Genomic DNA, 12,532 nt, shown 5'->3' with positions numbered 1-12,532 from the left:
AAACACCCGCCCAACCCGAAGTTCTTCGCTCACCCGGCCGAAGGGAAGAGGCGGGAACCGCGCGCCTGCCCGGCCCCTGGGAGGCGACGCGCGGGAAACGCGGGCCGTGAGCCGTGAGGAGGCGGGTCGTTCGCGGCCCTCGCTCCTCCTCGTGGGCCGGGCGGCCGAGGCGCCGTGCAACCGCGGCCGGGGGCAGGGCTCAAAGCCCGGCTGGCTACTTCAGGCGCTTCGGTTTCCCCGCCTCGCCGGAGCAATGGACTAGAAACTTAGGAAGAAAGAAGCGCTTCCGCCACCCGGGGCCGCCTCTCCCTCTCAGCCCACGCCGCAGAGCGAGAAGGGCAGCGTGCTGCCCTCAGTCCCGGCCGGCCGGAGATGTCCGGCGGGAGTGGCCGGAGGAGAACCGGCTCCTCTTGGCACAGTGGCTTCTCCCGACTTTTCTCCAGGACGCCCTCGAAGGAGCCGGAGGAAGGGAGCGAAGTGGCCCCTCCGCGCCAGGGCGCCTCGAGGTAGGAGCCACCCGCCGCCGCCGCCGGAGAGCCGAGGCCGCCCGCGCTTCTTGGCTTCCTTGCGCCTCGCCGTCAGCCAGTTTGTGACTCCTGCCTTTCCTCCCCTCTCCTTTCTTTCCTCCCTCTGGCGCGCTTTCCTTCGCTCGCTTCCCATTCTGTTTTACAGTCGATAGGGCGTGGGGGGGGGGTAGGTGGGATGAGGAGGCCACTCTTTGGGCGGGTTGGAAGCCCCGTCACCTGCTTGGAGAAGCCGGCGTTGAAGCAGTTCCTGGTGGGACGAGACGGCCAAGCTCTGTGGGAAGGACCCGCTTTTGAGCCGTTTATGGAAGTGACCAGAGTGCTTTTTCTGCTGGGGTCGCCCGCGTTTCGTGGATTGTTTCTTAACTCTTCCTTCCACCTGCTCCCTCAACTCTGGAAAATAACTATTTTTGATTGCAAGAGCTTGCGCACATTTGGAGCGCAGCATTGCCAAAGCCCTTGCGAAACGCGAGGTACTCTATTCGGAAACAAAAAGTTTTAATCAACTGTTAACTCTCTGTGCTAAATGTCACTTGAAGAGAATCGGTGTCAGGACTGATGATAGCTCATCGGGGCAGTGCATTCCAAATCACTGTACTGTATTTTGCAGTAAACCGCCCTGGAGTACACTTTATGATAGGCAAATATTACGAATGACCTTAAATACGTTGCAGCAATATTTACATATGGCAGATGCTCTTCTAGAATCGAGCTTTCTGCAATGGTTTATATACTTCACATCAATATGGTTGAAGAGCAGGTTCCTACAGTATCAAATACACTCTTGGTTCTGGTTCCCTTTAGGAAATTTAGGGAAAAGAAGTACAATTTAGTATAGGTTTCAGTTATGAGTGATACAACTTCAGATTTCTGTTTGATGAGTTTCCTTGGAATTATAGTGCAGCCCTACCCATATCTATTCAGACTTAAACCCCACTGAAATATAGTCACAGGTAGAATTATCTAAGCCCCTATGGCAAGAAAGGTAGCATATAAATTATATAAGTAAATTCCAGCCTCCATCACTAATGTGCAGCAATTCTCTTAGTAAATCATATGTGACGACTTGCTTGCCTCGAGTCTGTTTGTATTAATACTTAAGTCAGAGTTAACCTGTCTTAAATTGAATAAGTACTAATAATACTTAAGTGCTCCTAATTCTGTGTTGCAGTTGCTTAGTTTGGGTGGGCATGTAAGAGAAAAGTACATATAAAAATAGCAAGTGGTAAGTAATTTAGTAGCCCAAATCTAGGAATGTAACCTAATTTTTCTTTTTTTTCAAAAAATATTACTAGTGCCTATAGCCATTCAGTATGAAATATTGGATATTAAAGTAGGCAGTAAATATATTATTGTGAGTCTTAGTTAAATCATAATTAGAATCTACTGTTTTCATTGGTAGAAATTAAAGAATAATGCTTCCACAGAGAAAAAAATTATCTTTATGCTTTGGATTTTACTACATGGGAAATGGTAATTTGTATCTTGTCTTGTTCAGCAATGAGCACAGTTACAGTATGACAGAATTTCCTTGATTATTAAATATTAAATAGGGGATAATTCATGCTCACATATAAAAACTATATGACATAAAAGGACCTCTTCCCCCAAGATCAGACCAAAGTTGTGTCTTGTTCAGCATTCCATTCCTAGACTTGCGTTCCAGGTGCCCACTGGAAACCCTGGGGTGGTAGAAAGTGCAACTGCTTGCTCTACTTGTGTTCCCCCACAGCTGATACTGAGAGGCAAGCTGTCTATGACATTGAAGGTAATACAGAATGACTAAGGTCCTACTGGTGCTCTCTTAAGGCTCCTGTAACATATTACAGCATATTAAAAGGGTACCAGGACTCACCAGGGGCATGACTAGAAATGCAGCAGAGATGCACCTTGCACTTCGTAAATTGAGCCTCAACAAGCTGTGCAAATGAATGTAAACATTATTATTGTTATTATTAGTAGTAGTACTAGTTTTTGTTGTTGTTGTAACTAGTAGTAGCCTTATTCTGCATAACTGTGTCTAATTGTGACACTGTGGGGTAGCAGAATCCTATAGGCCAGGGGTGGGCAATTAATTTCTATAGGGGGCCACATGAAAAATCTGAACTGTGTTCAGGGGTCTAACCAACTTTACTTAAAAATAGGCCCCCATTAGGTGGGTAGTAATAGGCCCCTAAATTTGTGGGTAGTAATAGGACCCCATTGGGTGAGGCCCTGTGGTGAATGAACTACAAGGCTGACATAGTTAACTCCCTAAACTTTTTAGGGAGTTAACTATGTGAGTGTTGTAATTTGTTCACCGCGGGGGGGGGGGGAGGAAAAAACCCCCGACACTGAGCTAACTCACCTGTTCTCCATTCCCCCACGGCCTTCCTCTCTGTCTTCTATCCCACGCATGAGACGTGATGCGTCATCACGTCAGTTGCGCAAGGATCACTTCCGGCCTCTTGAGCTGCAGGCTCCGCAGCCTGTGGCTCAAGAGTAACAGTCAAAACTCGCGAGGTCCCAGCGTCAGATCTCACAAGTTTTGCTTACTGCCGTGCTGGCTGACCAGAGCCGGAGCTCTGGCTCACTCAGCGGCGATGCGTGGGCCGGACAGGAGCGGCTTGCGGGCCATATGTGGCCTGTGGGCCACACTTTGCCCAGGTCTGCTATAGGCTCTTTGCTGAGCATTTTTTTTATCTGTCCTGAAACTCTCACCAGTTAGCTCCAGTGGATAACTTGGGTTCTAGTATTATGAGTAAAGGGAATACATATTTCCTTCTCTACTGGAGGCTTCATTTCATGCACCTCTATCATGTGCCCTGCTATTTCTCTTGTTTCCAAGCTGAAAAGCCTCAAAAGTTGTGACATTTCCTTTTCTCACAAGGGAATTGCTTCAGCCTCTTTTTTTTACTTAGATTGCACTTCCTTGCACTAATGCATAGAGTTTTTGCAATAATGTATAGAACTACTCACTAGCTCTTGGATTTTAAGTCTGTTCAGGGGTTATCTATTTATTTCACTGTGTGTAAGAGGGAGTGCTCTAGCCCAGCACCTGTCAATACTTAGTTTTGTTGTCCTCCTATTCATGGAGCAGTAAGTCTGAAGAAGGAAGCGCTGCTATTAATAGGGGTGCTCCATCTGAATCAGGATCCTGATTTTCTAGACTCACACTCATGTCAAGAGTTTGCACCGATAACAGGGCTCCTAAGACATGGGACCCTCCACGTGTATGAGACCAACAAAAGTGGTAACAGATAGCAGGGCTAGAGCACTCCTTTTTTGTTTATGGTAAGTGTATATAAATAAGTAACTCCTGCAAAGGCCCTTTGTCTGCTTACTATAAGTTGGAATTTCCTTATAGTTTGTAATACAGATGGAAAATATTATGAATGTGAGGTTCATAATTGTGCATAGGCCACAAATCAGTTTAAAATGAATTTGTTAGAAGCTCAAAGAATAGTTCATAAAATCATACATAGTCTTATCACTTTGTATTTTGTTATTATTCTATATTATTTCTATTAACCAGAAAGTCATCATATTAAATTCTTTTGATGATTTATGCCACTTTTATAACAACTCCTACCTGTCCTTTTATAAAGGGAGAAAGAAAGGACTCAATTTTAACCACTTGTAGCACAATGGTTAAACCACTGTACTGCAGCTAAAACTGTGCTCACGACCTGGGGTTCAATCCCAGGTAGCCGGCTCAAGATTGACTCAGCCTTCTACCCTTCTGAAGTCGGTAAAATGAGTACCCAGCTTGCTGGGGGGGGGTGTAATGTGTAGCCTGCATAATTAACTTGTAAACCGCCCAGAGAGTGCTTGAAGCACTATGGGGTGGTATATAAGCAGCATACTTTGCTTTGCTTTAATTATAATTTGGTAAATAAATTATGTAAGTAAACTTTGTAACTAATCTCGTTATTCCAGTGATTTAAAAACAACGGCCATCATTGTATAAGCCTGTTCTCCTGTCGCAGATATTGTTCTCTTCTCTCTTGAATGTATCTTTTCCCCACTGTACCACATGTCGTACTTTCTCTAACCAGTCCTTAAGCAAAGGTATTATTTTTGTCTTCTACAATTTAACTATGCAGGATATCTGCTGTTAAACAATTACATCACCGACACCTCCAGCATTTACTTTTTGAGGATTTTAAGTCATCTATATAGTGTATATAATACAATGGATATATCATTTTGGGGGGAAAAATTAAGATAATGAATCTTAAAGCAAAGGGTTTTTTTTTCCAGACTGACTGCTGGTTGCTCTTAATTGTGTCTGACCAGACCCTAGAACAGAATAGCCATCCACCTCGGACACAGCTATCAGGTTATTTGTAGACTGGAAGCAGACCACACTAGGCATGTTTTTCTCACATGTGTGAATCCCCCCCCCCACTGGATTCATGCAAATACCTTAGTGCTGTTAACAAATATTTAGACACTTGGTTGCCTCTCTCTGCTTTGTGACATAGAGAGTTAGATGGTGTGAGTGACTATGATGTTCATTGATACTGGATGTAGCCTAATACAGGAGTCTTTACAATGATGTAGTGAAAATCAGTGGCTGCTGACCTGATTGCTTCCCCTCAAGTCTTTGGTTTACTGGGTAAACTTTTAGACAATGTGTACAGTGCTTATGAGATCTTTTTAATCTTCTGAGAGTGTAATTTGATACAGATTAGGATAATAGATTTTGCTGTATGGCAACTTTGGATGGTGTAATTGGACGTCAAATATTTGAACTATATGGTTGTGCTTGTAGTATGTGGTTGACATGGATCAATTATGCAATTTTTATCAAGCCTTCATATGACAGTGGTATTTTTAAAATGGAGTATTTAAAACTTACAATTTTAAGAATGGGTGTGCTAATACAGGTTTTGAAAGACTAATTTTAAAAATATCTCTGTTTTTTATACTGGCTTTTATTTGATTTTACTGTTACATTTTAATCAGTCTTTTCATAAATGAGCTGATTTTGTTTTAAGCTTTCAAACATGGCTGAATGCCCTTATTTTGCTCTTGTCACTCTTGATTCTCTTTTTCCCGTTTTTAAATGTTAATCTCTAAGAGATTGTGCTTGTGTATTGTATCTCTACATGTGTTGTATAAAATTATATTAGTGAGCCACATATTCAGTATAGGACATTTTAGTCTAGTTTTGCTGTATATCTGCTACAGTGAGTTTTTGTTCACAACCAAATTTTTCAGGGTTGCATATATAGAAGTACTATATAAACATTCATTTGTTTGTTTGCTTGATTTCTGTGAAACCTTTCTCTTGATGTTGGCCTGTACATCTGAGGTTGAGCTGCATAGGTTGGAAAGCAGATAATTCAATAGAAAGAGAGTAGCAACGCAGTGGAGTCAATAGACAACAATGCCGTGACCATTGCTAAGAGATTTTGGAGCACAGGATGTCCAGTGGGGGATGTTCTCATTTGCTGGTTTTGTGAGGGCATTTGACAGAAGGACCTGGCAGCTGTGAGGCTCGTCAACAACCAGAGTCTTAAAGCCTAAGAGTTTGTGGCATGGCCCTATATTTGTTCTTTCAAACAACAACTAGAGTTGTGGTGAATATTCCTGATTACGCCATCCACATTACCAATGTCACTCCTAGCTGTCCCTTAACTAATGTTTTTGTACTGGCTTCTGCTGTGTAGATCACTGCTTCCCAAACAAGGGGCACATATCTTTTGCGATATGAAGGTGGGAGTAACAAGATACAACAAATAATATGGAGAGGTAGGCTCCATTACATGGGGACTTTATAGAGAACATGATCCCCAGACAGGTTATTAGAAGACATTTGGGTGGCTACATTTCCCTCTTTTCCTCTATGCCCTGTCCTTTACCAAGCCAAAGGAGTTTCCAGACAAGCAGCTTGAAGATAAGTGGTGGCGGCTCTTGGCCACCAGGAACGGACAGTGGCCCTGCCTGTATGCAGCACTCTTTCTCCTGGCCATCTGCCATCCATCACCACCATGAGTAGGTGGTACACAGGCATGAAAAGCAAGAACATGCAGGTAGGAGTGTCTGCATCCTTTTGCCCCCTGACAGCCACTGCCACCTCCATCTTTTAAATTCAACCTCTTATTTAAAATTTGGAGGGGTTGACATGAGGGTATTTCAGTAATAAGAATGGAGTGTGTGATGCCAAACACATATGGGAACCAGTGTGTTAGATGACTTTATTACACATCCCAAATTATTGGACATTTTAGAAGCTAGATGTTGGGGAGAAAGTAGGTAACTAATGTGGCCCCTGTCTATTTTAAAGAATAGTAGAGGAATTTCAAAGCTAAGAAGACAAGGATTTGCCTCTCTTTCTCCCTGGCAATCTATACAGATGTATCAAAGTTGCAAAAGATCACATTCTGTAAGTTAGCCTGAACTTTTCAGGAATGAAAACAGATACATGCTGTAAATAAATTCAGTGTTGCAACTAATCCCTTGAAAAGAAGGAATTGAGTTTTGTACAGGACAAAGTACAAACTGTAGAAATTCTTGTGGCCATTGAAAACAACAAGTGATAGTTCATTACAACATAAAATTTCCTTCAGCTTATAAAAATTCTCTAGAATGCTCTTGTACCATTATTTCATAGCAGAAATGAAATTAATTCTTAATATTTAAAATACTTGCTATGTAAATTTCACTTTATCTTTTTAAAAACATAAATATCAGACTTTTGAAATCTTTACATAATCTTGTTTAATGTACTGGAGTTATGGGTCAGCATTTGCTAAATATTAAGTCCAGTATTTTGTTTCCAAATATGTATGCATTTATATTACTGCTTTCTTTGTAGGGGTATTAACATCTTATCAAAGCTAAAGGCTTCCAATGTGTTATTACAGAGTGCCACATGAATATGGCAGCAGCATTCCTTTTAATTTGAAAAGCATGTTGAAAATTTTATGTGACCTATTTGTTTAATGCATTGTTTGTATTAATACTAGTTGCTGAGTTTGACAGATGCCAAAAGAAAAATCTGTAATCTGCCTTAAGCCTGGTGCTCAATATTGACCCATAAAATAAAGCATTTTTGCTGTTTATATGTAGTACAGATTAAAATATTAGCTTTGAATCATGTGGGTCAATGGTACTGATTTTCAGTGTTGGAACTAAAATCTGGAAAAAGGTTTTTGAGCAGTTCAAATATGTGTAAGAAGGTTCTGATGATGTGAGTAGCTGTAGTACTTGTGAGTTTTCCCTCACGAAGGTTAAATGTTAATCAAACATGTATTTTAACATACAGTGGTGCCCCGTATAGCGAGGTTAATCCGTTCCGGATTAACCCTCGCTATACGGAATCATCACTAAATGGGTAGGGGAAAGGTATTGGAACGCATTAAACTTCGTTTAATGCGTTCCAATACCTTCGTTACTTACCCGTTCAGCGAGGATTCCAGGTGCCGGCAGCCATTTTCGCGCCTTCGCTAAGCGAGGGCAAGGCGCGAAAACGGCTGCCGGCAGCCATTTCCGGGCTTCCGGCGGCCATTTTGGAACCACCGATCAGCTGTTCGGCGGCTCCAAAATGGCCGCCGCAATACCCGATCTTCGCAATGCGGGTTTTCCCCATTGCAAAGATCGGGTATGTTTCCGTATAGCAATCCCGAAAAAGGGATCGCTATACGGAAACATCGCTATACGGTGCACTCGTTAAGCGAGGCACCACTGTAATTGGGATTGTTTATATTACAAGCAAGATTGATTTGTAAAGATTTACCTAGTATTTTGGACAAGTGAAATTTATGAAGCTGTTCCATTTAGCTCTTCTGCCCAGGCATATTAAAAATGTAAAACATAAGCAGTATAGATAGATCAAGGAAAATGTAGTATTTATTATTTTTGTTTAGTTGGTGCTCTAAAGCAGAAATGGCCAACATTTTTAGCTGGTGAACAAATGAGACCCTTCTTCATGATTGCAAGATTTTGTTTGTTTGGGTGGAATCATAGAATAGTGAAGTTGGAAGGGGCCTATAAGGCCATCAAGTCCAACTCCTGGCTTGATGTAGGAATACAAATCAAAGGATATCTGCCAGGTGGCTGTCGTAAGTTTCTCTGGAATGCCTCCAATGTTGGAGCACTCACCAGCTCTTGAGGTGATTGGTTCCACTCTCTTACTGTTCTGATATATATTCATGAGAGAGATTATGCACACATCTTTTTTTCACATTTTAAAAGAATTATACATTAATTACACGGCAGTCATTCCAAACAGTTTCTTTGTTCCACTGCAGTATGCTACGTATCCTTTATGAATGCATTGGAAAAACACATTGTACAATTGGTATTTATAGTACTAGAGGGTTGATATAGTAATAGTTATGCTCTAATACAAAGGTATTGCTGTCTTCCAGCTGATTTTTGAGCTGCTGGATAGCTCAGTGGTTTAGGTATCTGGTTGCAGAGCCAGAGGTTGGGAGTTCAATTCCCCACTGTGCCTCCTTGACAAGGGGCTGAACTTGATGATCCATAGGGTCCCTTCCAGCTCTGCAGTTCTAAGATGATTTATTATTATTTTCCAGGAATTCGCACAGGATAACTTCAGCAACAAACCTCACTTTTGTTGGTCATTCAATGCAGGGGTTTTTTTTGGGGGGGGGATGGTTTGAGACTCAAGTTTCCCAGAATACTTTACATAGTGATTTGGTTATGCACAGAAAAAATAAAAAATGAGGAATGATGTAATGTCTGAGAAAAAAACGTCGAAAAGGTGAAACATCAATGGATAAAACACAGTCATAAAATATATTTGTATGATAATGATAATAATAAACAACCTAATAAATATTTTTGAAGCATAGTTATCAGGAGTGAATGTAATGGCCTTTGGTCCTGTGTAGAATGGAATGGCTAAAGGTGATTTTTAAAAATTTCACCTCATCTGAAGCCATGACACCTCTGGACCACTTTCCATTCTGTTCTGGAGAGTCATTGAACCATGTCAGGAATCTAGATAGCCTTCCAGTCATCCGAAAATCACTTCCCCTAATTGCATTTTCAATATCAAAGGGTTTAGTAATGAACAGGCAAATAAAACCACAGTGCTGACATTTCAGCTGCTCAGTAGTTAAGTGTCTAATTGGTTAGACTGTATTTTATCAATATTAATTTTTATCTTTTAAATATCTTAGAGCTTCCTTTTGGATTATTTGTACTTTTGAAATGTGCCTAAAATGAGATGACCTCAGAATGCTACAGGAAATAGTTTTCCACTGAATGTGTATATTGTTTGTTGAATTGGAAACAATTTTCATATCATCCTCCTAGAGGAATGATCTGTGATGCCATTCATGCTTTGGTCATCATCTGTCATTCTGCACTAATTTCTGCAATTTGAATCTTTTCGCATCACTAGTATCCCTCTTCCTTTGCTGTTGCCATAGCCATGTCATTTAATTTGATAATTAATAATTATGTGCCACCAACGCACCTCTGATTTACAGTGGTCGTTGCCAGGGTTCCCTACGTATAAGGTACTTAGAAATGGTTTATCATTCTCTTCTTCTGGGGATGCTTTGGAACTGTGTATTTTTCCCAAGGCTCCATAGACTGGCTGTTCTCCTGAAATACATATCTGGGAATCAAACATCCTGTCCCAGGCTGCTTAGCCACTTACTCTAACTCACTAGTTGTATTACCAGAAACCAATACACATTTCAATTATTCTGCCAGTGCTCTGTTTCCTTCTGAGTTCCAAACATTGATGTCTAACACTGCAAATAAAAGTTTGTGTACATAATTAGGGTGGAGTAACTCAATAGAGGAAGAGAAGGGATGGGCTTTTTTTCATACATCCAAGACATTGTTAAAAGAACAAAGATAGGGAAGTGTTTGTGATCAGATGCTTGGATAGTCTTTGAAGATTTAATTGTGCATTTATGCGAATTTTTTACAAAGAAAGCTTGAAAAAGTTTTCAGCTTCTGTGATTGAACCGAGTCATTTTAGCAGGTTGCCACTGAGTTTGTAGTAATAGTCTGTATACATTTTAGTTTGATTTCATTTTCTCTTAATTTAAACTGTTAAATTAAGAAACTGAGACTTGTAAAGCTACATTGTTTTACTTGTATGAGTGCAAAACCTTTTCAGAACATCTCTTACTAATGTGTTTATGCCAACTTCATGAAAGGTATTGCACTAAATATTTTTATATTTCTCTTCTGTTATCTGTGTATATGGTTAGTGGAGCAAAAAATATGGTCAGACATTTGCTAGGGAAAATAAATAGCTGGGACTGAACATTTCTACTACGTGGGCAGTTCTTCCTCACAGCCCACCGCCTATGTCCATGCCTATGTCCAAGTCTAAGCTCCTCGACGTGTGCTCATTTCCAGTCTTGGAACTAGCTGGGAAAAAAAGGAGGGGAGAGAATAGCTGAAGGAAGGAATGGTAGAAGGGAAAAATAGTAAAGGAAAGGTTCCAGTCAGATCATCAGAGTGGCCTGGTTTCCAGATGGTGTGGGATATTTAAATAAATAAATAAATAAATAAGTACGTACGTACGTACATACATACATACATACATACATACATACATACATACATACATACATACATACATACATACATACATACATACATACATACATACATATTATTGGAACCATTTGCCAGCTATTGGAAAACAAATGGACAAAATAGATATCATTTACAAGCACGAGAAATTCACAAGAAGAGGTAAAGGTTAAACATTCCCACTAGCTGGTTTTCTCTACAGATGACCTTCTCCTCTCAATATGCTGTATGCTCCTCTTCTGAAAGAAAGCTTGTCTAAACATAGTTATGGTGATTCAGTTATGCCTATGTCTCCAAAGAATTTTGGTGTGCTGTCTCATTTCATTTACTCAAAAGTATAGTATTTGGGGGGGCCCCCTCTAGTGTACCTAGTGGTGGAACAGCAGTCCCCCCTTTGGAAGACCAGAGATCTTTGGCTCTTAACAGTACTATTGCAAATAAAAAAATAATTATTTGTTTCCTACTTACACACCCTAGTCAATCTCAGATGTAAAATCCTGAATAAAGAGCTGTTTTGCTGTCTCGTCATTTCTCACTTTTGGAAATCCTAGTAGAGTTTTTGGAGTATGTGAGATGGAGACACACCACAAGAGCACATCCCCATATTCTGTTATTTTGCTCATGTTATGCAAACATTCTATGATAGAAGCAATAGGATTTTACCCCCTTTTATAGTAATGTTTTATTCTCCAGTTTCAAGTATAATTTTGGACATGCAGTTGGTACGCTTACTGTTTTCTTTTCTGAAGGTTTCTGCAATTAACCAGAAAGAAGATTGTTTAGAAATAAACAATCTGATAGCTGTTTCTTTTTCTTTTCATCTTGTTTTGTTCTGCAGAGAGTGATCTTGGATTTAAAACAATGTTTTCGCACACTAAATCAACTAATAACATACTCAGGAATTTGTAAAAACAGTGACCAGAACTCATCTTAGAGGTCTTTGTAATTAAGTCACAGTTTGTGTAAGTGCAGGTGATAGCTTTTGATTTCAGGTAGTGTAAATTATACAGTACTGTAGCTCAGTTCTCAAAAGTGTTGTATGGCAAATCTTATTTGTGAAAATAGGAACTATGTTAGCCTAAGTGTTAAATATGAGTTACAGCATAAATCAAAATGTAGAAATTCTTGTGCAATAAATATGTTGATTGCTACTAATCTGTCAAGGTTGATAACTGTCTCCTATCCTTTATATAAATCTTTCTGCATCTAATGTATAGATTCTTATTCCTTATGAATTATTTCAAGAATTTCACACTATACTGGGCTGTCATGTCTTTTAGGTTTATCTTTTAAAATAGCAAAAAAAGTTATCTTCAGTTAAGTTACATAGGGTGCACCTTCACAAGTCTTTGAAGTGTCTTGAAAGCTATAGTAGAGGGCAGAGTCACTCAGAAGTAAGGCCCAATACAAAAATAATTTTGTCCTAATATGATACAGAATGATATAATAGGTCTTCAATGATGGTATAAGGCTTGATTTACTTAAGCAAA

The 12,532-nt window shown here is 40.2% G+C and overlaps 1 protein-coding gene across 1 annotated transcript in view; it reads left to right on the top strand.

The window, feature by feature from the left end:
- Nucleotides 1–232: 232 nt before the first annotated feature.
- The window catches only part of CRYBG3 (crystallin beta-gamma domain containing 3), a 76,375-nt gene continuing 64,075 nt past the window's right edge, over nucleotides 233–12,532 (top strand). The window contains exon 1 of the mRNA XM_078389825.1: nucleotides 233–506. Within this exon, the coding sequence (XP_078245951.1) occupies nucleotides 373–506 (134 nt within the window). The 5' untranslated portion in view covers nucleotides 233–372. The remainder of the gene's footprint in view (nucleotides 507–12,532) is intronic.

This window comes from Pogona vitticeps, chromosome 3, assembly GCF_051106095.1.
Source record: "Pogona vitticeps strain Pit_001003342236 chromosome 3, PviZW2.1, whole genome shotgun sequence".
Classification (NCBI taxonomy): domain Eukaryota; kingdom Metazoa; phylum Chordata; class Lepidosauria; order Squamata; family Agamidae; genus Pogona; species Pogona vitticeps.
This window is presented reverse-complemented; position numbering and strand designations above follow the sequence as displayed.